Here is a 26,436-nt window from a genome sequence, read left to right on the forward strand (position 1 = left end):
TGATACTATACTATACATGATACTATACATATACAAGAATCCTAAAGATGCCACCAGAAAACTACTAGAGCTAATCAATGAATCTGGTAAAGTTGCAGGCTACAAAATTAATGCACAGAAATCTTTTACATTCCTATACACTAATGATGAAAAATCTGAAAGAGAAATTATGGAAACACTCCCATTTACCACTGCAACAAAAAGAATAAAATACCTAGGAATAAACCTACCTAGGGAGACAAAAGACCTGTATGCAGAAAACTATAAGACACTGATGAAAGAAATTAAAGATGATACCAACAGATGGAGAGATATACCATGTTCCTGGGTTGGCAGAATCAATACTGTGAAAATGACTATACTACCCAAAGCAACCTACAGATTCAATGCAATCCCTATCAAATTACCAATGGCATTTTTTACGGAACTAGAACAAATCATCTTAAAATTTGTATGGAGACACAAAAGACACCGAATAGCCAAAGCAATCTTGAGGGAAAAAAACAGAGCTGGAGGAATCAGGCATCCTGACTTCAGACTATACTATAAAGCTACAGTAATCAAGACAATGTGGTACTGGCACAAAAACAGAAACAAAGATCAACGGAACAAGACAGAAAGCCCAGAGATAAACCCACGCACCTATGGTCAACTAATCTATGACAAAGGAGGCAAAGATATACAATGGAGAAAAGACAGTCTCTTCAGTAAGTGGTGCTGGGAAAACTGGACAACTACATGTAAAAGAATGAAATTAGAACACTCCCTAACACCATACACAAAAATAAACTCAAAATGGATTCGAGACCTAAATCTAAGACCAGACACTATAAATCCCTTAGAGGAAAACATGGGAAGAAACACTCTTTGACATAAATCACAGAAAGATCTTTCTTCATCCACCTCCTAGAGTAATGGAAATAAAAACAAAAATAAACAAATAGGACCTAAAGAAACTTCCAAGCTTTTGCACAGCAAAGGAAACCATAAACAAGACAAAAAGACAACCCTCAGAATGGGAGAAAATATTTGCAAATGAATCAACAGGCAAAGGATTAATCTCCAAAATATATAAACAGCTCATGCAGCTCAATATTAAAGAAACAAACAACCCAATCCCAAAGTGGGCAGAAGACCTAAATAGACATTTCTCCAAAGAAGACATACAGAGGGCCAAGAAGCACATGAAAAGCTGCTCAACATCACTAGTTATTAGAGAAATGCAAATCAAAACTACAATGGGGTATCACCTCACACCAGTTACAATGGGCATCATCAGAAAATCTACAAACAACAAATGCTGGAGAGGGTGTGGAGAAAAGGGAACCTTCTTGCACTGTTGGTGGGAATGTAAATTGATACAGCCACTATGGAGAACAGTATGCAGGTTCCTTAAAAAAACGAAAACTAGAATTACCATATGATCTAGCAATCCCACTACTGGGCATATACCCAGAGAAAACCGTAATTCAAAAAGACACATGCACCCCAATGTTCATTGCAGCACTATTTACAATAGCCAGGTCATGGAAGCAACCTAAATGCCCATCGACAGACGAATGGATAAAGAAGTTTTGTTACATATATACAATGGAATGTTACTCAGCCATAAAAAGGAACGAAATTGAGTCATTTGTTGAGACGTGGATGGATCTAGAGACTGTCATACAGAGTGAAGTAAGTGAGAAAGACAAATATCGTATATTAACATATGTATGTGGAACCTAGAAAAATGGTACAGATGAACCGGTTTGCAGGGCAGAAGTTAAGACACAGACAAACAAATTAACCAAAAAAACAACTAATACTAAACTTTCTTTGGGTTATTTGTATGGACATACGTTAATATAAATGTTTCAGACATTACATGAAATTTCTAAAAATCTTATATGTTCCGGTATAATGTTATAAGTCATAGTTCTAGTTATTATTTTAAAATGTATATCTCAGAAACAACGAAATTTCCTTGTCAATTGCATTATTATGAACTTTCATCAAATCTTTAACCGTGGTCATTTTTAAGTCTTTTGTCATTTACAGACAGTTCTGGACGTACTCTGATGCTTTTGCAAAAATGTTCCTATAAAAGTTTTTCATCTTCAAGGAATTCATGGAAAAGACTCTGACAAGTACAGGTTTCTGGTAACTGACTATACTGCTGAACTGAATGAACAAGCATTTTCAGAACTCTAATGGAAAACTGATGAATTCATAAAAGTGCTAACAAAAGATCAAGATGGGGCTTCCCTGGTGGCGCAGTGGTTAAGAATCTGCCTGCCAATGCAAGGGACATGGGTTCAAGCCCTGGCCTGGGAAGATCCCACATGCCACGGAGCAACTAAGCCTGTGTGCCACAACTACTGAGCCTGAGTTCTAGAGCCCATGAGCCACAACTACTGAGCCCATGTGCTACAACTACTGAAGCCCGCGCGCCTAGAGCCCGTGCTCCGCAACAAGAGAAGCCACAACAATGAGAAGCCCGTGCACCGCGATCAAGAGTAGCCCCCGCTCGCCGCAACTAGAGAAAGCCTGCGTGCAGCAACAAAAACCCAATGCAGCCATAAATAAATAAACAAACAAATAAATATTGAAAAAAAATCAAGATAAAAAAATTAATTACATGGGACTGAGTGAACTGATGAGGATGATTATAATTTTTGTGACTTTGTTTGAATAAAAAAAAAAAATCCACCCCCCCCCAAAAAAAATCCCACAAGGACTGAGAGGCAAAAAATATACAAATCAATTTTCACTGCAAAGTAAAGGAGCTGTTACAGTGGAGGATTACTGGACTGAATGTCAATACTATGACATAGTATGAGTGTGTTTCGTGTTTGGTAATTGCAATCATTGTTGCTTTTGTTGTGGTCATCCATTTACAATGCTTGGTGTCAGTTTATTTATCTCTTGTAAAAATAAAATACTGTGTGTGTGTGTGTGTGTGTGTGTGTGTGTGTGTGTGTGTGTGTGTGTGTGTGTGTGTGTGTGTGTGTGTGTGTGTGTGTGTGTGTGTGTGTGTGTGTGTGTGTGTGTGTGTGTGTGTGTGTGTGTGTGAGTGAAAATAAAGAATATTCAAAAAATAAAAAAATTTTTAAAAATTTAAAAATAAAAAATATAAAAAACTCAAGCATCCACCCTCACTCCCTTCCCCATCATTATCATTCTCCTTATCGCACTGGAAAGTGGGGAGGGAGTCAAACTCACATGAATTCCTCATCTTTTGTGGTCCGTATACGCACGTAGGCATCAATGACAGCTGGCTTTCGGACGGTCTCACAGCGAACATATTCTTTCCCCTCTTCATCGCGAAATGTGCGACAAATCTTGAGACAACGGCCAGTGGCAGAAGAGTTTAGGCTAGTCACAGAAGCTGTGTCATCATCTCTGTGATTGTTTCCTGATGCTGCTGAGCCTGCTGCTGCAAGGCAGAAAAAGGTTTCCACAAATTCCCCCTACCACCCAAATGGCCATTTTCTTGGGGTTGAGTGGAGACCCTGAAGCTCAACATGCCACAGAACTATGTTTCTACAGAAAGCATCAGTCACCACCAGCCCCAAGGATACACTGAGTTGTCCTTTCCTGACTTCATTTTACCATTGTCAAGTTCTCATTTTTGTAAGTACAAAAAGTTCTGAAAGGATCTCAAAGAAACACGTTTGTTATATAGGGGACAGAAGAGCAGTAGCTGTATTCTGATTCCTCTGAACAACAGCACAAGAAGAAAGTCCAAGCAGGAAGCAGTTGATGGTCACATTATAGAAAAGCACCCAAGCACCCAGGGGAAAAAGATGGCACCACAGAAAAAATCCAGAGTCTCAAGGTCTAGAGTATGCTTCTCAGACTATTAATATGAACGAATAGGAATCATCTGAGGATCTTGTTAAAATACAGATTCTAATTCAGTAGGTTTGGGGTGAGACCTGAGATGCTGCATTTCTAACAAGCTCCCATGTGATGTAGATACTGCTGGTCCAGGACCACACTCGAGGAAAGGCTTTATCACATCTTTACAAAGTAGCCAGAACAACAGAATTACACAAAGCTTTTAGAGAGAGGAAACAAAGGAAAGACTACTGTGAGTGAAAATAGTCATTTAAACCTTCATCTTCAGCCTTTATCCTCTCTCTCAGTATCTACATCCAAGTTTTCAATTGCCTACTTGACATCTATACTGGGAGTATCATGGGGACCTCAAACACCACGTATTACACCTTTCCTTCTTAAACCTGCTTCTTTTTCTGAAATTTACTACTTTAATCAATGGTACCACCATCTTTCTAGCAAGCAAGAGTGAAATCTTAAGGTCCCTTTTTCTCTTTTCATTCCCAGTGACCAAATCCCAAACTAGTTTAGGCCTTTCTCATCCTCACCGTCAACTTATGCAATTTTGGGTTGGTGATTTTAAACTTTTTAGGGTCTAAGACTCCTTTAAGAATCTTCTGAAAGCCATGGATTTTCTCAGAAAAGGCACATTTGCACAGAATTGTACATGTGATTTCAGAGGGTTCATTAACAACCCCCCAATTCATCCACAGATTCTGTATTAAAAACTCTTACCCTCTAGGATGAATGCACAGAAAACTCAACTGATGTATAGCACTGATAGCCCTGGCTTGGCCAGGCCAAATACAGACAGAGGCAGTAGTGGACTGGCAACATCTCTTCAATTTGTGCCCCACAGACAAACCTAGAGTCCAGTTTGCAGAATCTCTCTACCTCATCAACAGGCTTTTCTACACTCATCCCCTACTTCTTCTGCCTCCAGCTTTACCTCAGTTATTAGCGTGGTTATTTACACTTTTTTTTTTTTTTTGCAGTACGCAGGCCTCTCACTGTTGTGGCCTCTCCCGTTGCGGAGCACAGGCTCCGCACGCGCAGGCTCAGCAGCCATGGCTCACGGGCCCAGCCGCTCCGCGGCATGTAGGATCTTCTCGGACCAGGGCACGAACCCGTGTCCCCTGCATCGGCAGGCGGACTCTCAACCACTGCGCCACCAGGGAAGCCCATTTACACTTTCTTGATCTTTCTTTTTCTTATCTGTCTGTGAAGTCACTACCCTCACCCAGTAGCATCCGCTGCAGTTCCTTCCGCTCCTGCTCCTCCCGCTCACGTGACAGCTGAGAGCTTGTTTTCTTATTCTGCAACATGTTCTCGATGTTCTTTCCCATCTCCTCAAAGTCACTGTCTTCAGCTGAGCTGCTATCTGTGTCAGTTGATAAGATTTCAGTTGATGACAAAACCCTAAAAAGAAAAAACGTTAAGAAGAGGGAATCATAAACGTGTAGAAACAACTGAAGAAATACAGTTTTAGTTTAGGCAAAAGTAGGAAATTGAGAAATCAACCTTAAAAAAGAAATATTCAAAATCCACTAAGACATGGGACCCTGAACAGAGAAGCTCTACAAAGTTTTCCCAGAAACTTAGTCACAAGGCAAGTTCAAAATATGAAATAGTACTGCAACTCTTTCACAATTCCTGGAAAAAGCCTGAGAAACAAATCAGTACACTGGTCATTTTTAATAGGGCATTACCATCCTCTAACCACTAAGCCTACTGTTGCCTATCACCACTATAATGGCTGCCAGGCCCAAGTAGGCCACAAAAGTTGCCATGGAACCTAGCACTTCTTGCCATTCAAAACCTTTGCCGAGCTGCTTTGAAGGGAGTAGGTCCTCTAGCAGTATTATGAATAGACACCACCCTGAAATCTCAGATACCCGACCACCAGTCACTTTATTAGGTGACCTTCTCTTCACTATAAAATAATGTCTGGGACCCCCAGCTTTCCAGCCTGGATTTTCTACAGCACTAAAACAACACACTTGTTCTGCAGGTCAAAGATGCGCTGACATTCCTCTTTGTAACGCTCTTGATGCTCAGCCACAGAAAACCTTGATCCACGGGCAAATTTACTCATGGGCCCCTCTCCAGAGCGGGCCTGTTCTGTTGACATTGTGCGTACTACATCGATCACTTCCCAGCGGGACAACTTTTTTATCTATAAGAGACACACACAAATCATTCAGGGATTTCAAAGGACAAACCAGGATACATGGTTAGAGTTAGACAAAAAAAAAAAAAAAACAACAATGAAATCACCCAAAACAGGTTAAACAGAAAGCTTTGGGAAAGCTAACTCCTGAAAAACTATCTAAGATCCAGTTTACCACAACCTACCCTACAAAATTCTCCAGATTAGTTCCTAACATCTGCCTCCAAGCTTTTCCCTCTCTATACAAAGCCCCTAGGAGCCTGTAAGTCTTCCTCTTCCACACCCACCTCTTCCTCAGGCACGCCAAATTTACGTAGAAGTTGCTTGGCATTTTTCAGTGAAAGGCGACGGAGGTCTGCATCTGTTCCTGTCACTGTCTTCTTCACTGGCTGAGGCTCCTTATCATCCTACCTCAGAAACAAAACAAGAGAGAACACTAGTAAGTTGAATTCTTTATAGTAGGCATTTAAGTCATCCTGTCAACATTTTAATGGCTTTCCAGATCCCCACCCATTCATCTGCATTCCTTAACCTCTATTTCTTCCTCCCTTGATTTTTAACCTCTAGAAATTCAGACAGTCTCACCTTCTGCTGTGTTGGTTTGTTTGGAATCTTCACATAGGAGAATCCTTCACCACACCCTGTGGGATCTGCCACCCCAGTCACCTCCAGGAGACACTTGCCCTTCATGGCAGCAATGAAGGCCCTTGTGGTGTTCCAAGGAGCAGTGCGAACCTGAGGTAGAGAAAAATATTCAAAGGGTGGTGGGAAACATTTGCTCTATGTCTAGCCATACTTAGAAGGTGGGGATAATTACAATAATGTACAATTTGATGCTTTCTTAAACTGCCTACAGAGATCAATAGTTACATAAAGCTGCCCAGTACTCAGCCTGCTGTTCTTTCCTATGGTACTTAAATCATGATAATAAATAGAGGCCAAGACCTCAGTCAGTATAAGTAGGAATATGTGGAACAGTGGTACCTCCAGCCCCATATCCCTTGGGTTTGACTGAGAGTTCTCAAAGACAGTGTTGCCCCCACTCTCATGATGCTCAAAGAGTTAAGTTAGATTGATGACCACATTTGACTGTCCAATTGCTCAAATGCCTTCTTGAGAATGACTCTCACAATTAGATGATAAGCATGCTTTACAAAAGCACTGGCCCCAATCCCAGTAGCAATAAATTAAAGTGTATTCTACCTCTGCCACTGGTTTGGTCAAAAAGGCCTGTCCTCTCCTGGGACCCTGAATAGTGTTCATCGACCCCATTAAATAATCAGGCAGTTAAGACAAGGGGAATGTGCTTGTCCAAACAGACCAGTCAAGAGTATAAATTATTAGCTAGAAAGAGGCCAATTCTCTACTCGAGATTCAATCTTGAAGGCCATTCAACAGAATCTTTAATTTTGGAAATTCTTAGACATCCACTCATTGTTAACTCCAACCTCAAAAGAACAGTACAACAATGCTTCTTTAGTCACTCTGCCTGACCTCACTGACAATCATTCACTCATTTAACAAATATTTATGGAATATCTACCACATGTCAAGCACTACTTTCTCAAGGACCTCATATTAATGAGAGAGAGACAAATAAACCAACAAATTCAATACTGCATGATCAGTGCCATGATAGGAAAGTAAAAAGTGCTGTATGTACACAAAGAAGGAAAGGATGGTGATCCAATCTGAATGAAGGGTGGGAGTGAGGGCAAGAGTTGGGGAAAGCTTCCAGGAGAATATAACTTGTAGATGAAGGTCAGATGACAGAGGAGTGGAGAGAAAACATTCTAGGCAGAAGCAATAGCAGTTGCAAAATCCCAGAAGAGAGCAGAAAGAAATTAAGGGAACTGAATGAACTTCAGTATGTTTGGAGCTTACAGTATAAGATGGGCAGTGACAGATGAGAGGAGGTGATAGCTGTATTACAATACAAGACCAAAATCATGCAGAGCCTTATGAATCATGTTAAGGATTTCTTCCTACAAGAAATGAGGACCCAAAGGAAGTCTTTGGGCAAGAGAGTGATATGACCAAATTTTTGTTTTAAAAGATCATTTAATTTTTTGACAAATGGTACTAGAATAACTGGACATCCATATGCAAAAAAATGAACCTTAGGGCTTCCCTGGTGGCGCAGTGGTTGAGAGTCTGCCTGCCAATGCAGGGGACACTGGTTCGTGCCCCGGTCCGGGAAGATCCCACATGCCGCCGGGCGGCTAGGCCCGTGAGCCATGGCCGCTGGGCCTGCGTGCCCAGAGCCTGTGCTCCGCAATGGGAGAGGCCACAACAGTGAGAGGCCCGCGTACCACAAAAAAAAAGAACCTTAATCTACACCTTGCACCCTAAACAAAAATTAACTCAAAATGGATGTAACCATAAGATCTAAAACAATAAAACCTTTAGAAGAAAATATAAGAAAAAAACTTTGCAACCCTGAGTTAGATTAAAATATAACACCAAAACCACAAGCAACAAAGGAGAAGATTTACAAGTTAGACTTCAGCTCTTCATAAGACACTGCTAAGACAATTAAAACACAAGCCTCAGATTGGGAGAAAAATCTTTGTAAATCACATACCTGGATAAGGAACTCGGACCTAGAATACATAAAGAACTCTCAAAACTTTAGAAGAAAACAAACAACGAATTAAAAATAAAAATGGGCAAAAGAGATACAGACCCTCAACCAAAGAAGATAACTGGATGATAAATAAGCACATAGAAAGATGCTCAACATCTTTAGCTATCAGGGAAATGCAAATTAAAACTGCAATGACAGACCACTTCACACCCACTAGAGGCGGGCAATAATAATAATAGTAATAATAATAAATAGAAAATAACAAGTGTTGATAAGGATGTTGGAAAACTGGAACCCTCATACACTGCTAGTAGGAATGTAGATGGTGCAGCCACTGTGGAAAAGTCTGGCAGTTCCTCCAAAGGTAAAACAGAGTTACCATACAACCCAGCAATTTCACTTCTAGGTATTTACCCCCACACACAAAATGTATGTCCATATAAAGATTTATACATGGATATTTAAAGCACCTTTATTCATAATAGCCAAAAACTGGGAACAACCAAAATGCCCTTTGACAGGTGATTAAACAAACTGTGGTACATCCATACTGTAGTATACTACACAGCAAAAAAAGGAACAAACTATTAATACACACAACCACCTGGATGAATCTCAACATAATTAGAGTGAAGAACACAGACAAGAAAAAATTTATACTTTCAACAAATGGTGCTGGGAAAATAGAATACCCACGTACAAAATAACAAAGGTGGACCTTTACTTTACACCATATACAAAAATTAACTCAAAATGGGACAAACACCAAAATGTAAGAACTAACGATGTAAAACTCTTAGAAGAAAAAATAGGGGAAAAGCTTCCCAACACTGGATTTGGCAACGATCTCCTGGATATGGAACCAAAAGCACAAGCGACAAAAGTAAAATTAGGTAAACTGGACTACATCAAAATTTAAAATTTCTCAGCAACAAAGGACACAACCGAGTGAAAGCCAACCTATGGAATGGGAGAAAATATTTGCATAACATATATCTGAAAAGAGGTTAACACCCAGAATATATAAACTCCTGCAACTCAACCACAAAAAGCAAACAACACAATTCAAAAATGGGCAAAGTGCTTGAACAGACATTTCTCAAAATAAGGCATACAAACGGCCAACAAGCACATGTAAAGACACTAATCATCAGGGAAATGCAAATCAAAACCACACTAAGATACCACCTCACATCCACTGAGATAGCTATTTATCAAAAAAACAATAAATAACAAACGCTGACAAAAGTGTGGGGATGCTGGAACTCTTATACACCATTGAGAGGAATGTAAAACAGTGCAGATGCTTTGAAAAACATTATGGAGGTTCCTCAAAAAACTATTGATAAAAATAGAATTACCGTATGATCCAGTAATTCCATTTCTGGGTATATATGGAAAAGAATTGAAAGTAAGGTCTTGAAGAGATAGCTGCACACCCATATTCATAGCAGCACTATTCACTACAGCCAAGAGGTGGAAACAATGCAAATGTCCATAAATGGATGAATGGATAACCAAAATAATATTCCATGATATACGTGTGTGTGTGCATATATATCACAGAATATTATTCAGCCTTAAAAAGGAAGGAAGGGCTTCCCTGGTGGTGCAGTGGTTAAGAATCTGCCTGCCAATGCAGGGGACATGGGTTCGAGCCCTGGTCCGGGAAGATCCCACATGCCGTGGAGCAACTAAGCCCGTGCGCCACAACTACTGAGCCTGCGCTCTAGAGCCCATGCGCCACAACTACTGAAGCCTGTGTGCCTAGAGCCACAAGAGAAGCCACCGCAATGAGAAGCCCGCGCTCCGCAACGAAGAGTAGCCCCCGCTCGCCACAACTAGAGAAAGCCCGCGTGCAGCAACAAAGACCCAACACAGCCAAAGATAATAAAAAACAAAACAAAAACTCTCTAAAAAAAAAAAAAAAAGGAAGGAAATTCTGACACATGGTACAACCTGAATGAACCTTAAGAATATTATCCCAGATGAAATAAATCAGTGGTATAAAAACAAATACTGTATGATTCACTTAGGTGAAGTACCTAAAGTAGTAAAATTCATAGGGAATTCATAGGGACAGAAAGTAAAATGGTGGTTGCCAGGGGCTGGGGTAGGGAAAAACGGGGAATTACTGTTTAATGGGTAATAGAGTTTCAGTTTTGCAAGATGAAAAGAGTTCTGGAGATTGGTTGTATAACAATGTGAATGTACTTAACACTACTGAATACACACTTAAAGGTTAAGATGGTAAATTTTGTGTTACATGTATTTTACCACAGTTAAAAAAAAAAGAGTACATGTAACTGTATGATTCCATTTATCTAAAATTCTAAAAAGTGCAAACTCATCTATAGTGACAGGAAGCACATCAGTGGTTGTCAAGGGACAGGGAGGGTAGAGAGAAGGGAGGAGAGTGGAGAAAGGGATTTCAAAGAGGCACAAAGAAACTTGTGGGGGTGACAGATACACTCATTATCTTGTCACGACAATTTCACAGGTATAAACATACAACAAAACGTACCAAACAGCACACTTTAAATATGTGCCGTTTATTGTATGTCGATCATCTCAATAAAGCTGTTTTTTTAAAAAAAGGATAAATGGGATGTACTAATAAAGATTAAAGCCATACCTCATCATCAATCTTCATCTGGAAATCTTCCTCATTTTCCTCTTCTGGAGCAAAAAAGGACTTCTCACCATAGCCAGCATCCTGGAAAAGGACACATCCATGCGTAAGACAAAGCACAAGTTTCACTGAATACCAAGTACAGAACACCAAAGCCCATTTTGCATACAGAATGGATTCTGTAAAGTCTTAGGCATACCTATCACCATTCTACATCCTTAGGCTAATACATGTGGACAGTTAAGGCCCATAAGGAAGCGGAATAGAGATGCTCATTAACTCAGTGGGACAGAGTTGTGCTATCTCACCCCAGCTAGATCTTTCCTATTTTGGCCTGATAAGGACATTATGCTTCTCTAAACCACATGTCCAGCACCATCATCATCTCTGCCCACCTGGAAGGCTATGGAAAACAACTAAGAAGTACTTTCCCTGCTAACACAACTGTCTTACAAAGAACAGAGATTAAAACCACCACCCAAATGAATGAGCGACCATTTTCAAAGCAAAACAATATGCCCTAAGTCCCTCACTAAGCCTTCCCACTGGTATTTAACTACAGTGCAGTTTACCCCAGAACTGATGTACACAGAGTACATCATACAGTTTAACTTTATAAACAGTTGGTAATAATCTAGTAACCATCATTCGTAAGCCAGTGAGAAAAGTCTTCATCCTCATCTCTCTGAAAAAAACCCATAGGCATAAGTAGTGCCTAAGAGGAAGGTATTCACCTTCAGCCGCTGCTCTGCCGCTATCATGCTATAATAAGCGCAGCACTGCTCTGGAGACACCATAGCCCTGATCTCCTCCTCAGTTGGTAAACGAAAATCAGACTTCAGCACCCACCAGTTTGAGTCCATGCCTGGAAAAGATAGAGAAAATGAGACCATTCTGAATTCCAAAGGCCCTTTCATTGACAGCAACAGGGATAGCAAAACAAGACTGAACTAGGCAATGTCCTAGAAGGTATCAGGCCTAGCCAGTTAGCCTGACTGTCCGGCAAAGAAAAGCCCTGCTGCTAGGTTTCCTACATCTCATGTAAGACATCCAACAATCACACTGAATTTCCTGACAGGCAAGATTAAATAGCAAAAAAAAAAAAAAATTAAATAGTAATCAGAGCCTCCATAATTAGAAGATTGGCTACCTCCTTTTGATGACTTTATTTTTTTTTCTACTTTATTAACTGTATGTTTATCCTTTTAACTGGAAGCCCTAATTCCTTTCTTGGAGAGAGGCAGAGAGGACATATAATCAGTCACAACTGATGACCTGTGCGTTTGAAGTCAGCGCAGAGCTTTAGCCTCTTCCGGATGCTGCTTTCTGAATGGGAAGGAAAGGCTTTTTTTATATCTTCCATTCGGATCCGCCGTGGCCGATCTTTACTCTTCCAGAACAGGCGGTAAATAAAAACCTGCCCAACAAACCGAATTTTTTTTATTTGGCAAAGTAAGGATAAAAGTCCTCCCCAGGGCCCCTTCCCCTGTTATCCCCGATGTGTTTTGATCTTTCCTGGTATGCCCCCAAATCCACATATCCTTTTATGTACACCCAGACCCCCTCCCTATCCTCTCATCCTTACCTGGAGAAAGTCTCGAATATGTGTATTGGCCCTTTTGGAGTTGGGCCCAGGAACTTCAGACAAGGGGCACTGTTGTCCAACCACAAAAATATCCACTAATTCCCGAATATAGTAACCTTGTCTTGTGCGAATGATAAGGAAGTCAGTTTCTGGCATCTTATGAAGATAAATTGGAGCACGAAAAAGATTGTTCTCAAATGCCTAACAAAAATAAAAACACAAAAGTTATATACAGAAAAACCCTGGAAATTTAGTAAACTAATGAGAACGGAAAATCGAGCTTGTTTGCTCTCTATCCCCATTATGCCATCTAAGGTCTATCGAATAACATAAACAAATTATAACATGGAATATCAAATGAGATTAGACAGATAATTTTTTACCCACTGGCTACCTTTAAGAGTCAGTAGTAGGGAAACTACAGGATTTGGATTCAGATGACACTGGCTCTGCTACTCACTGTATGATGTCAGATAAATTACTTAATATCTATGAGCTTAATTTTCCTCATCTACAAAATGGAGATATTTAAAACACCTATACCTCACACGATTGCTATAAAGATTACATATGAAAATCACTTTATAAACTAACAAGTACCATACTATTACCCTAGACCTAGACATAGCCCTTGACATAATATGTGAGATCAAAACATTTGTTAAGTAAATTAATAAAAAAATAAAACAACAAAAACAACTAATGAATTAGAAAGTATGCTAGAAAAGACAGACTAAACATGCAGGACAGAAACATTTGAGCTTGTTTAAGTAGCAGCCAGATGAGGATCAACTATCACAAGAACCTGTGATTCTAAGGAAAGACTTCTCAAAAAAATCAGAAAAGTAGAAAGAGGGAGGATCTTCAATAGATAGGTGTGGAAAGAAAATTCTAAATGTGAAAAAGAGTTACAGGGGAAGGTAAAAAAGGATCTCTCTGAGAGACTACAAAAGTAGCCACAAAAGAAGGGGATGGACTGGTAGAAAATCTCAATAGAAAGTTACAGGGATAGGAACTCAAGGAACAGTATGAAGGTGATACTCAAAATCTGGTGGGAAATGGATTACAGATGTAAAGGATAAAAAAACAATGTGCTTGGTAGATGCTTTAAGAGAATAAGCAATAGAAGCAATGGAATAAAGTAGGTACAAGAGCAGGTAAAATGGTTAAGATTGCCAAGAGAAATGAAGTGGGGCGGGAGTGGGGGGGAAACAAGGTAGAAGAGTGCTAAAGACTTCCTCACATCATTTGTGGACCTCTGTACATTCCCTTAACAAAATATGTAAAAGCTAGGTTACCAGAGGGGATATCTCTATACCCATCAGAACAAAGAGGGGAAAAAACCATTTCACTACAGCTGGGGACTGTAAGTAGCACAGTTCAGGGTGGTTCAATACTCAAAATGACCACGACTAATATAATTAAAACATACCCATCTTACACATACAAATTAAACATTCATAAATTAACTATAGTAAATTTTTTAAAGATTTTTTTTAATGTGGACCATTTTTAAAGCCTTTATTGAATTTGTTACAATATTGCTTCTGTTTTATGTTTTGGTTTTTTGGCCCCGAGGCATGTGGGATCTTAGCTCCCCAACCAGGGATTGAACCTGCACCCCCTGCATTGGAAGGTGAAGTCTTAACCACTGGACCACCAGGGAAGTCCCTATAGTAAATTATTAATCCCAGGTTGACTTCCCTATGCCACCCAGATGTTTCTGGACTTCTTACCACTATGTATTTTCAAAAAAACTATTTCAAATTTAACTTACTGAATAACATAATAAGGAGCCAGTTTCAATAAAAAGATGCAAAAAATTTTGGATTATAATCATTTTTAGTTTATATTGCTTTTTCCCATACCTGATATATAAATAGTATCTCAATCAACTAGAATTGGTCCTTTCTGGGCTGACTAGCTCCTCATCTATCAATTTCCTTAGGGAAGAGTTACAACAGGAAATAATTCCTTACCTGCAGTAATTGTCCAGGATGGAGTGAGCCTAGAAAAGGAGATGTATGGCAGTAAACAGTTTCTCCATATTTACAATCTGGGGCTCCAGGATCTTTTCCGGGTTTCTATAAGGAATGCAGCAGACCCAGTTACTATCCCAGAATATAATCAATAAGCCTACACAAAATATTCCATGAGCATAGCATTCTTCTAATAGTACTACCTGCAAAATGGATACCATTCCTTTCTCCCAATAAATTTCTAGTATAAAATAACAAAATACACGTTCACATATGATCACTGATATTTAACTACAGCTATGCTAACAACAAAGATTTTCTGAGCAAACTCACCCGCTTATAGTAGTTCTTAATCTTGGTTGCCATGCCAACCTGCATCATTAATGGTCCATTTTCCTCACTATATTCTGCAAGAATAAGATCTCCATCTTTGCCTGTGAGGTCCTGAGGTGTGCGCATGAAAAACATCTCTCCACCACCTGAAGCTTGCCTCTCTTGTTCTCTCATCTGCCGAGAACAGACAATACAGTACAGCTACTGACAGGACAATAATTACAGAGTGATGTTATTCAATGAGACATCAAAAACTTTTACTTGCCTTTTTTTTCCAATTTCATTGCAAAAATTTTCAAACATAAAGTCAAAACTATGAACACCTATTATCCCACCACTTAGATGTAACTTTGTATTTTGCCATATTTGTTTTATCTGTAACTATCTCTCAATAGATTTTGCTGAACCATTTTTCAAAGTTGCAGTTATCATGGCACTTCACTGCATTTTCACATGCATATCCCAAGAATAAGGACATTCTCCTAAATAACCACAATAACATTCTATCACATCTAAAAAAATAAATAATTTCCTAGTATCATCTAATATCCAGTCCATCTCCCCCATTTGTACTCCAATGTCTTTTTTTTTTTGCGGTACGCAGGCCTCTCACTGTTGTGGCCTCTCCGCGGAGCACAGGCTCCGCATGCGCAGGCTCACTGGTCATAGCTCAGAGGCCCAGCCGCTCCGCAGCATGTGGGATCTTCCCAGACCGGGGCACGAACCCGTGTCCCCTGCATCGGCAGGCAGACTCTCAACCACTGTGCCACAAGGGAAGCCCCTCCAATGTCTTTTATAGCTGTTTTTTCCTAACCAAGATTCAATCATACCTTAGCCTTCTTTTTGATGTGCTTTAGCAAGGGCTGGACTGAGTGGGGACCTGGCTGAGATAGTGCCCCAAAAGAGTACTTCTTCAGAGGTGGGCGATGGAACTGCCGTAGTTTAATGGGCCCCATGTGGGTGGGAAAGAAGGGCTGCCGTAATTCCACAGCAGGAATTGAGTGCTAAGAGAAATATAAGGGTTCAAATTAAACTCCAGCCTAGGCAAGATTTACCCATATCCTCCATCAGAAGAAAGCAGTGGTTCCCATTCACCACAGAAAAAAATGCTACTTTTACCTGGATAATATTTCCTCCAAAGGTGCCTCGAAGACCCTGTTGCTTAGGGTAGTAATATTCATCATTGGAGAGATTCCATGGATCTTTCACTTCTGGCTGAGACATGTTCTAATGATAGATCATCAAACCTTAGTCAGACTATCCTTCTCCATTACCTTTCTTCGTTCTTCTAAACACCAAACCCCTTTTCCCTTCACAGACCTGCTGTGGTTCCTCCTTGATGACTCCTGTTTTCCCTAACAGAATTCGACTCTTCTTCAGAGATGATTCCTTCTTACTCTCCTTGGAGGGGGAGTTAGAAGTAGCCTCTTCCTTTTCATCTGGAATTTCTAAGGAAACAAAAGTTACCGTGGCGTTATCCTTGAAGATTCACCTTTCCTAATGACACCTTCGCAATTCCTAACCAGATTTCTCATCCTTCTCCAGACCACTTCCAGTCCATAATCAACTCCAACCAAACTACACTCCTGACATCTCCAAGGTACTACTTTCCAACATTCCTACCTTATGAGTTTCCCCTGAACAATACACAAATACTAGACTGACAGCCACAACTTTGCTGTCTCAAACTGCTATCAAGAAGCTTCTAGTCTTGACCTTCCCAACCCTTCTGATTTGCTTCTGCCCCTGACATTTGCAGAGCAGGCTGTCAATTATGGAGGATAAACACTGACCCAGCCAGTACCATACCCAAAATGAGGTTCTCATCATTGGGATCAAGTGTCAAAACAGGAGGCTCCAAGAGCCGGGGCATGGCCTGGGCGTCCCAAATGATATTGTCCTCCCAGCGTCCATACACTAACTCCTCATTGTCAATGGGAAAAATGGAGTACCAAGGTTTGTCATCATCCAGGGTTGCTGCAAAACCTAGTCAAAACACGAGGAAACAATAACAAACAAAACATTTATGCCCCCTTCAATTCTAGCAAAGGGAAAAGGAGCAATGCTAGTAGTTACTCATGTGGCTACTGAAAAGGAACCTAGTGGATACAGTGTATTTTAAAAAATGTTGCAGACAAAAATGTTCACTGCAATGTTTTTTTATAATAGTCAAAATTTAAACAGCTAAGTGTTTAATAATGGACTGATTAAATAAATTATGGTAATAAATGATATGGTAAAATGCTAACAATAAATGTAGTAAAATATATTATATTTAAAATACAATAATTATTGGTAAGTTATGAAAACATCCATGTATGACTGCTATGTAACTAATAAAGTGTTTAGATAGATGCGAACGAAAAAGAAAAAAAAACTATTAGATTTAAAAGACATTTTTGGTTTTCCTCTGAATATAAAAGAAATCCAGATTAACTCAATAATTTGGAAAATACAGGAAAGGTATAAAGAAAACTGCAAAGCTGTTTGTGATCTTACAAACTAGAAGGAACCACTGTGAATCCCACAGTATATTCCCTTTTAGTAAACTTTCTGTTTATATAGTGTTTTTTTCTTTTTCACTTATGCAAACAGGGTATCAAATATGCCACATCATATCTGGGTTTTTTTTTCCTTTTAAAATGAGTTTCCCATGTCATTAAACATTGATAATCTCTAGATGGTAGGATTACCAGTGATCTTTGACACTGTACTGTACCTTCAAAGTTTTCTACATTAAGCATAGCATACCTTTTTTTGAGTGTCCACGTCTATTTAAGGAGGAAAAAAGCAAATTCTAGAATGATAAAGATAAACGGCCTTTGAAAACAAAAGTAGACTGTAAAGAAAAAAGCATTGTTACAGTTCAGAAAGATCTTTTTTTAAAAATTTTATTTATTTATTTATTTATGGCTGGGTTGGGTGTTTGTTTCTGTGCAAGGGCTTTCTCTAGTTGCGGCAAGTGGGGGCCACTCCTCATTGCGGTGCCTGGGCCTCTCACTATCACGGCCTCTCTTATTGCGGAGCACAGGCTCCAGACATGTAGGCTCAGTAATTGTGGCTCACGGGGCTAGCTGCTCCGTGGCATGTGGGATCTTCCCAGACCAGGGCCCGAACCCATGTCCCCTGCATTGGCAGGCAGATTCTCAACCACTGCACCACCCGGGAAGCCCCCCACAAAGATCTTTAATTTCAAAGTAGTTTTCACATTTTTCTAATGAGAACCGGGAAGCCCCCCAGAAAGATCTTTAATTTCAAAGTAGTTTTCACATTTTTCTAATGAGAAATCAGAGTCCAACCTAGCTCATTAACAGTTTAAAAAAAAAAACATTAAAGACTAGAATCAGGGCTCAGATTCAAAACATTTTACTGTCCCTCAGCAGCCAAGATCACAGCTAAGCCTACTTAAGATGACTGAGATGAAGGACTGTTTGTGCTGGACACTGCGGGCATAGATGCACACCTTGTTGAACATTGTAAGCCATGGCATTCCTAGTCATGCTGGAAGGAAGCCAGCCGGCCAAGCTTGCACGCTGTGGTTTTGTCCCTTTGTGTTTGACATCCTCTCCATCCCAGATGATATCATCTTCCCAATGCAGCTGTGTCACCATCAGGAAGTTTTCATCAGCCAGAAGATCAGTGCCACTGCTTTCCTCAAGTTTCCTGAAGTCCTACACAAGTAGAAGAGGAACAACAAATCCCTGAATGGTCACTCATCAGAGTTCCCACTCCAAATGCCACAACCGATACATCAAATGTGGTCCCTGACTTGAGAGAAGAACCTGATAACAAAGGGGTATCTGCCTCCTCCCCCTCCTAGTCTGGCGCAGCACTCATCTCACTAACAGAATCCTTGCAGTGGGGCCAAGTTGCCAGGGTGATATACCACACCAAACAAAAGGCCTGGACACCTCAATCTCCCACCAAGGAAACCCTACCCAGTGTCTCCCCAGTTGAAAAGTAAAGTAAAACTGATAGGGCTCTGGGCACAGTGATTCCTTTCTTACACACCAGTGTTACTTACCTCCATCATTCTACATTTCATCACAGGTTCAAGTTCCATCTTTCTCAGTTTGAAGCCATAGTCAAACCCACTGCCATCTTCAGGAACACCTAGCATATCATACCACAGTCTAGCAGGACCATAACGCCACTCAGCCACTCTTGGTTTGGTGTCTGTCACTTTATCTGTATCTCCAGTTGACTGGGAAAACTTGGACTCCACAGGAGCCATCATTGTGATCTGTAACAGAATAAAGTAGAAGGGGAGGAAGATATCCTGATCCCAGATGCCCTAAGGCTACAGGGAGTTAACAGGCAGGAGGGGAACTTAGAGGAGCCATAACAATGAATCTTGAACAGGACTGGAGTTCGAATGTAAACAGTGCAGGTATATCATGGCATACTCTTATCATTCAACTTTCCTACTCATCAGTGTATCACCATCTGCCTGCCCCCAATACTTTTCTATTACAACAGGGAAGGGACAGCCACTGGGATTGAAATCATGATTACTTAATAATTATCAGCACAGGACACTGCCTGTTAAGGTATTATTTTCAATTTAGACATAAGCTAGGGAGAACTCATTTGTTCCCCTCTTAGGTCTTAATTCCAGATCTCTACTTTGCCTACTTCATCATCAGAGAGACACTGCTCTGGAGGTGGTGGTGGAGCGTAGTCATAGTTCCACAAATATTTCTGGTTGACTTCTGATTCTACTGAGCACTCCACCTCCTGGATCTGCTCTTCCTGTATTAGTTCACGGTGCTTCTTCTTCCTCTTTCTCCGAGCACTCCGCCAAACAGATGGGACATTCTTCCCTGGTCCAAAAAGACGTAGGAAGCGTAACACCTAGAACACAAAACATGCTTCTATGTCAGAGACTCAATGCCAGATAGGAAAACCAGTAGCTCTGAGTCTGGAAACTCCCTTGAGGATTCTACTCAACTGTGACGGAGGGATCAAGAAATGCTGAACTCGGACTTATAACATCTGCCAAGAAAGTAAAGTGTTCCTTAATAATTTGGATTAGTTCTTTTAAAACAGAAAGGACAATTTCTAATGAGAACTATATAAATCACTGTACTATCAATGCACAAAACTTAAAAAAAGGAAACCTTTAGATTCTACCCATTCCATATTCAGTATCTTAACAACACAACTCAGTATCTACAAGAGGGCAGTGGTTTGCAATGTGGACATTCTCCATAGAAAGTACGTTCCCGGGCTTCCCTGGTGGCGCAGTGGTTGAGAATCTGCCTGCTAATGCAGGGGACACGGGTTTGAGCCCTGGTCTGGGAAGATCCCACATGCCGCAGAGCAATTAGGCCCGTGAGCCACAACTACTGAGCCTGCGCGTCTGGAGCCTGTGCTCTGCAACAAGAGAGGCCGCGACAATGAGAGGCCCGCGCACCACGATGGAGAGTGGCCCCCGCTTGCCACGACTAGAGAAAGCCCTCGCGCAGAAACGAAGATCCAACACAGCAAAAATAAATAAATTAATTAATTAATAAACTCCTACCCCAAACATCTAAAAAAAAAAAAAAAAAGTACCTTCCCAGGACGAAATTCTGGGAAAAGTTCTGTGACACTCGGCAACAGCTTGGTGGCATCATGCTGCATAATCCCAGCCAATGGTAGGGTCAGCTTTCCATCCTCTGATTCTGCCTGTGTTGCTTCCTGAAGTCCCATCTCAGATTCTGAGTCAGAGGAACTACTGAAGTCCACTTTCTCTGAGGCCAAAGAGGAAGGGGCAATGATGGAGGGCAAGATGATGCCTTCTCCATCCTCAGACACTGCAACAAGGAAGAGAAACCCCTTTGGCATGTAACTGTGAGCATATTTCCTCAAATTCAGCCAACACCCACTCTAGGCTTAAGCATGGCTCAATGGCAGGGGATACAGTTCCAAGCACCCAGATTACTAGTAGGCAACCCAGAGAACTCATTCCAACTCATTATCTCCCACCATCCCCAACTCACCTTGTACCTGGTACCCTGGGGTTGTGATAAGAGAAAACAAACACTATTACTACATTTACTACTTTCTGTAAGTATATTAGGTTAAAGAAATGTGACCAATAGAAAAATTACATAACACTTTTATACCAGTCAGGCCTTATGTCTGATTCAGGGACCCATAAACTGGAGAGATTTTTCAAGTCCACAGGATAACAATGAAATTATTTAGCATAAAATAACATCTATGCCACAAAGTTACCAAATGCTACTTAGCCTGCAGACTAAAAAGGAAATGGCTTAAAACTCTAATAGGAGACACTTAGGTTGACATAAGCCTCAAAATACAGGAGATCAAAGACACTGCTCTTCCCCAATCTTCTAGCCTAGAACAGGGTTACTTACTGCTGTTGCGGACATAGGAATAGGTGAGATGATCATTAAAGACCCTGTCTTTGAAATCTCTGATTCTGACAGCTGGCTCTAAATGATTTATACACATTCTAGATGCCTTCCTATTTAATCATTTCTTTTAAAGAGAGTCATCTAAACAGGTAGTTTCCAAATACCAGTACAGATCAGTTGCATCAGAAATTACTTGGGGGAATTCTCTGAAATCCCTGAGCTCTACCTCAGATCTTCTGAATCAGATTCTCAGATTTTTAAGACTCGAGGTGATTCTGATGGGCAGCCAGATTTGAGAACCACACTGACCTAAACTACTTTTTCTTGAGCACTTGTTAAAATACTCTTGTCAAATGTTTTAAAAATAAAATTTCCCTTTAATACTGAAATTTGAAAATTGTATGAATCACTTCTAGAAGTTGCGTCCTTTCCTAGCAGCTTAATTTTAATAGCTCACTATGAGCATGCCAAAAATTTGGACCAGGAATGGAACTTGCTCCTTAGACAAAAATAGACAGTCTCTACTTACCACCAGTAATAGCATCCTGGTCCTTATCCTTCTTCATTGGTCCTGGGGGTGGAGGTGGAGGAGGCATCAACTTGCAATCAATGTCTTCACAATCAGCATCATAGTCATCCTCATCATAATCTAATAAAACCAAGAAAGTGATCTCCTCAATATCCAGAATGTCACACAACAGCCTTGAGCTCCCTTGTCGTTCAAGAATTTAAAGCACCACATGAAGAACTAGGCAGATGCCTTGAGAACACACAAGAGATGCAGCTTCTGCCTTCAGAAAGAGATGACACCATATCGCCAAGTGCTGTTAACACCGTGTATATCTCACACAGGAATTTAGGAAGCTCCCAAGAACTGTTTAAAACCTTCGCTCCTTCTCCTGGTCAAACCCTGTTCCTTTATTTTCATGCTACTCAATCTCATAACTGAATTTAACATTCTTCTTTCCTCTGTCAGCTTAAGACTGGACTTTTTTCTCACCTCCCAAGTCTCTGACACATTTTTTTCTGTCTACCTTCTGTAGTCTGTTATTCTTTTCACTACCCTTTAACCAGTGGCATCACTCAATACTTAGTCCTGAACACTCTGCTTTTATTCCTCTATACACTCTCCATTCCCTTTCTAAAGAATCACCTTTATCCAGACTAAACTCAAATCTGTTAAGTCTTGCCCTGACTTAGCCCCTCTACAATTGCATGTTCTGCTGCCTGAAGAGCTTTTCCATTCATATATTCAACAACCGCATTCCGTATCACACTGAAATATCCTTCAACTCTTTTAAATTCCCTTTTGTTACTATCAATACCTCCTCCATCCTCATTTTCCCAGCTTATGATTTTAGCCTCCTGTCTCCTTCATCAATCTCTTACCCCCAACACACCTTTTCCAATCAATCATTAATAGTAGTCATTACAGCAACTTCTATTCACTGAGCTCCTATTATGTGCCATGTACATTTAGCTATTTTATCTATAATCCTCCCAATAATGCTACAGAGTAGGAATTACTCTGAGATACAGAAGCGAAGTGACTTAGGGTCATACAGTTTTAAGTGACAAGGTCAGAATTCAAGCCTGGTTTAACAACAAAGTGTCTTTCCAACACGCTTCCTCACTCACCAAGTCCTACCGATGTTTTATCAGCAACTCTCAAGTCTGACCCTGCCTATCATTTTCCACAATTGTCACCCTACTCCAGACCTTGATAACTTTTGATAACTTTACATCTAGCCCACAAGAACTGTCTCCAAGTTAGTCTGCCCCTTCACCCTTTTTCTAATCAAAACCCCAAAGCAACAAGCATCACTTTTCATTTTCACTTAGGAAGGAAAGACAACTAACATTTATGGAGCATCCACCATGACACTGTTCTATGTAGGTGTTTTCATACCATGTGATAATGAACTTGAATTCCCACCAAAGTCCTATTAATGAGGTAGGTATTAATACACTTATTGCAGAAAGAAAACTGACGGATTATTACAAATGAGACATCCAAGCCTCAGAGACTGAGCAACTTTCCCAGGGTCAAACTAAATATGGAGGTGGGACTTGAACCTATGACATTCTGACTCCAAAGTCCATCTTCTTTTCATTATACCATCCTGCTTCTTACTCAACAATCTATATCAGTTTACAATTCTTTATGGCAGCAAACCCCAAGTAATGCGTACATAAAGGTGCTGTCAAGTTGCTCTATGGTTGGTTCTTACTATTTGGTGTATGTTTCCCACTCCTTCCAAGAAAACCTGCTGGCCAATTCCCCCCACACTACTTGCTTATTTCTATCTCCAAACCTTTATGCAAGCCATGTTTACAAACCACAATACCCTGCTGCGTCCTCTTCATCAAACCTTATCTTTCAAAATTTTGCTCAAAATTCACCTCCATGAAGCCTCTTCTAATGACCTCCATCTACTTCTAATTATTCCAAAGAAACACCCTTATCAGTCAAGCCGTGTGAAGGGGCCAATGCCAGGGAAGGAGGAAGCTAAGGGTATAGATGAAGGTACCCTCAGAGGACAAGAGAACTTGGAAATGAGCTTCCCACAGTACTGAGACTCTATCAAATACAGCATCCTCCTTTTCCAGGAGGCCAGCTCACACAACCCAACTAAGAACCCCCACCTATCCTCTTCCTTGCCATCCCTAGCCAAGACAACAAATCCAAAACTGAAAATTACAACAAGCCCTGAAAAATCAGATCTGCTACCACCTCCCCCTCAGCCTAAGTCAGGGTGCTCAAACAAATAGTTATGCTACTTGACTTAGCTAGTCTGGCAGCCCTTCAAAATTAAGTATAACACTCTATACAGAAGTATGAGCTGGCAACTGGTTTATGTCTTCTTATTATGAATAATTATGTTTTGCATTCATTTACCTCACCTTCCCCAAATGATAACAATATCCCTGAAAGTAAGGTCTGTATCTTCTATTTTTCTAGGTTACTTCTTGTGCATGTGGTGCAGTTAATTCTCTTTATATAAGAAGCACCCAGGGCTTCCCTGGTGGCGCAGTGGTTGGGAGTCCGCCTGCCGATGCAGGGGACACGGGTTCGTGCCCCGGTCTGGGAGGATCCCACATGCCGCGGAGCGGCTGGGCCCGTGAGCCATGGCCGTTGAGCCTGTGCGTCCGGAGCCTGTGCCCCGCAGGGGGAGAGGCCACAGCAGTGAGAGGCCCGCGTAACAAAAAAAAAAAAAAAAAAAAAAGAAGCACCCAAATATATTAACTGGCTCTGAAGAAACTAAGTTCAGCTCTTTACTAAGGTTTTATCTATACTTCTCAGCAGCCTGAAATCTAATTCAAAGAGGTGGATAATGAATAAACAGTGAACAACTTCATACAAAAGTCCCAAACAGTGAAAGGTAGTACAGGGCAGTGGAAAGAATGAACTAGGATCAGTAAGTCTAGGTTCCAGACCACAAAGCCAAGCTCCTCAAAAATCAGAAAATGGATTTTATTATCTTTGTACTTTACTATCACAGTTTATAACACATAACGGGTGCTCAATGCCTAATAAACTGAAATGCTGAATTAGTCAAGGTCTGCCACTAGTAACTACAGAACTTTTGATAAAGTTCCACATTTTATTAAAGTTTTCTGAAGTTCCAGGTTTCCATATCTATGATGAGCTTAAGAATAAATAATCACTAAAACCCTCAAACTCTGACATTTTGATTCTATAATGTAGCACCTTATACCAGGAGGAAAACCTATGTTGTGAGCAAGCATTAAGCGCACTGTGTCGGCATACAGGTAGTGAGTGATTAGCGGAAGCTGAGCCGATAAATACATGTGCTCGTTTATATACAACATAGCATACTTAATCTTTCTTGAACTACCAATTCCTTGAGGGCAAAGACTGAGTTTAAATAGCATCTAAAACAGTACTGTGAACCCCATAGGTACTCAAATACCAGATGATAAGGAGAAAAGAATTATCATCCTTATTTGGCATTCACCAAGAATTTGGGACCAACCAGTATGAGGAATAAAAGCCTGAGTATAGTAACGCTGCCCCAGAACACAAAAGAGGACAGCAGCTACTTGGAACTGAGCTGACAAAGGGAGAGAAGCAAAGACATAAAGAGCAGAAACAGTGACAAAAAGCTTGGATAGAAACAAACTGGACTACACAGCAAGAAAATGTACTGGAGTGCTCTTACTGATGGCACCAAAGAATCACCTGCATGGCAAAGGGACTGCAAGGTCCCCATTGTTTGCTGGTATCTTCGGCTTTCATCTTCTGCTACTTCATTAATGTCTGAATAGTCCACAGCATCTTCTGTACTCCTGATCCATCCTATAAATAAAGGGGGGGGGGTAGATCTAAACAAAGAGCAAGAAACTTTCACTCCCTTAGATAATTCCCATTGAAAAGTACATGTACAGTAAGTGGCTAGCCTCCTCCCCCACCTTACTCCCCATGACCCAGACTTCACCTTCATCATTTACCAGGGCACCGTCAATCCCAATCAATTCTTCATTTGCTGTGAGTTCAGTGATCAGGGTGCCCAGACCCAAAGCCCCCAGGCCTGCCAGGTGCTTCTTACACTCCTGAAAAAGAGACAGCACCAGAATCAAAGACAATACCTAAACCTAAGTTTCCCACACCGCAAGGCTTATTTCCCAGATCCACGACAAAGCTATAAATCCATCTGAAAAACGACTCGGCAGCGTGCTAAAAGCAGCATCACATCCGAGAACTGGAAAGTACATCTTCCACTAAACTCCACATTGATCAACACATCATGTCCAATTTCATCACCATCCTTTAAACTAATGTAAGGAAAGATTATTCAAGGAACCCCCACCAAGACTAAATAAATGGAACAGCAGTTGCCTGAATAAAGGCTAAGGAAACTGAGGTCATTCTGATCAGAGAAAGCAAGGCAAGAACTTTACTGCTGTCATTATTGTGTGTTGCAGAGAATGAGGAATATTG

General features: G+C 40.6%; 1 protein-coding gene across 7 annotated transcripts in view; it reads right to left on the reverse strand.

Moving 5' to 3' along the window:
• The window catches only part of TAF1 (TATA-box binding protein associated factor 1), an 84,969-nt gene that overhangs the window by 57,809 nt on the left and 724 nt on the right, over positions 1-26,436 (reverse strand). For 4 of the 7 annotated variants that reach the window (XM_081222737.1, XM_081222739.1, XM_081222735.1 and 1 more), the window contains exons 2-23: positions 25,934-26,048; positions 25,678-25,794; positions 22,003-22,122; positions 20,665-20,906; positions 19,744-19,962; positions 19,133-19,351; positions 18,572-18,779; positions 16,918-17,094; positions 16,429-16,556; positions 16,228-16,335; positions 15,939-16,112; positions 15,109-15,282; positions 14,776-14,880; positions 12,797-12,997; positions 12,487-12,628; positions 11,946-12,076; positions 11,215-11,295; positions 6,578-6,727; positions 6,280-6,399; positions 5,823-5,998; positions 5,063-5,241; positions 3,205-3,418 (exon numbers count right to left, since the gene is read on the reverse strand). In XM_081222737.1, the coding sequence (XP_081078863.1) occupies positions 3,205-3,418; positions 5,063-5,241; positions 5,823-5,998; positions 6,280-6,399; positions 6,578-6,727; positions 11,215-11,295; positions 11,946-12,076; positions 12,487-12,628; positions 12,797-12,997; positions 14,776-14,880; positions 15,109-15,282; positions 15,939-16,112; positions 16,228-16,335; positions 16,429-16,556; positions 16,918-17,094; positions 18,572-18,779; positions 19,133-19,351; positions 19,744-19,962; positions 20,665-20,906; positions 22,003-22,122; positions 25,678-25,794; positions 25,934-26,048 (3,500 nt within the window). The remainder of the gene's footprint in view (positions 1-3,204; positions 3,419-5,062; positions 5,242-5,822; positions 5,999-6,279; positions 6,400-6,577; positions 6,728-11,214; positions 11,296-11,945; positions 12,077-12,486; positions 12,629-12,796; positions 12,998-14,775; positions 14,881-15,108; positions 15,283-15,938; positions 16,113-16,227; positions 16,336-16,428; positions 16,557-16,917; positions 17,095-18,571; positions 18,780-19,132; positions 19,352-19,743; positions 19,963-20,664; positions 20,907-22,002; positions 22,123-25,677; positions 25,795-25,933; positions 26,049-26,436) is intronic. The other 3 variants (XM_081222740.1, XM_081222738.1, XM_081222736.1) reach the window with 2 other exon arrangements.

This window comes from Mesoplodon bidens (assembly GCF_964165515.1).
Source record: "Mesoplodon bidens genome assembly, chromosome: X".
Classification (NCBI taxonomy): Eukaryota; Metazoa; Chordata; class Mammalia; order Artiodactyla; family Ziphiidae; genus Mesoplodon; species Mesoplodon bidens.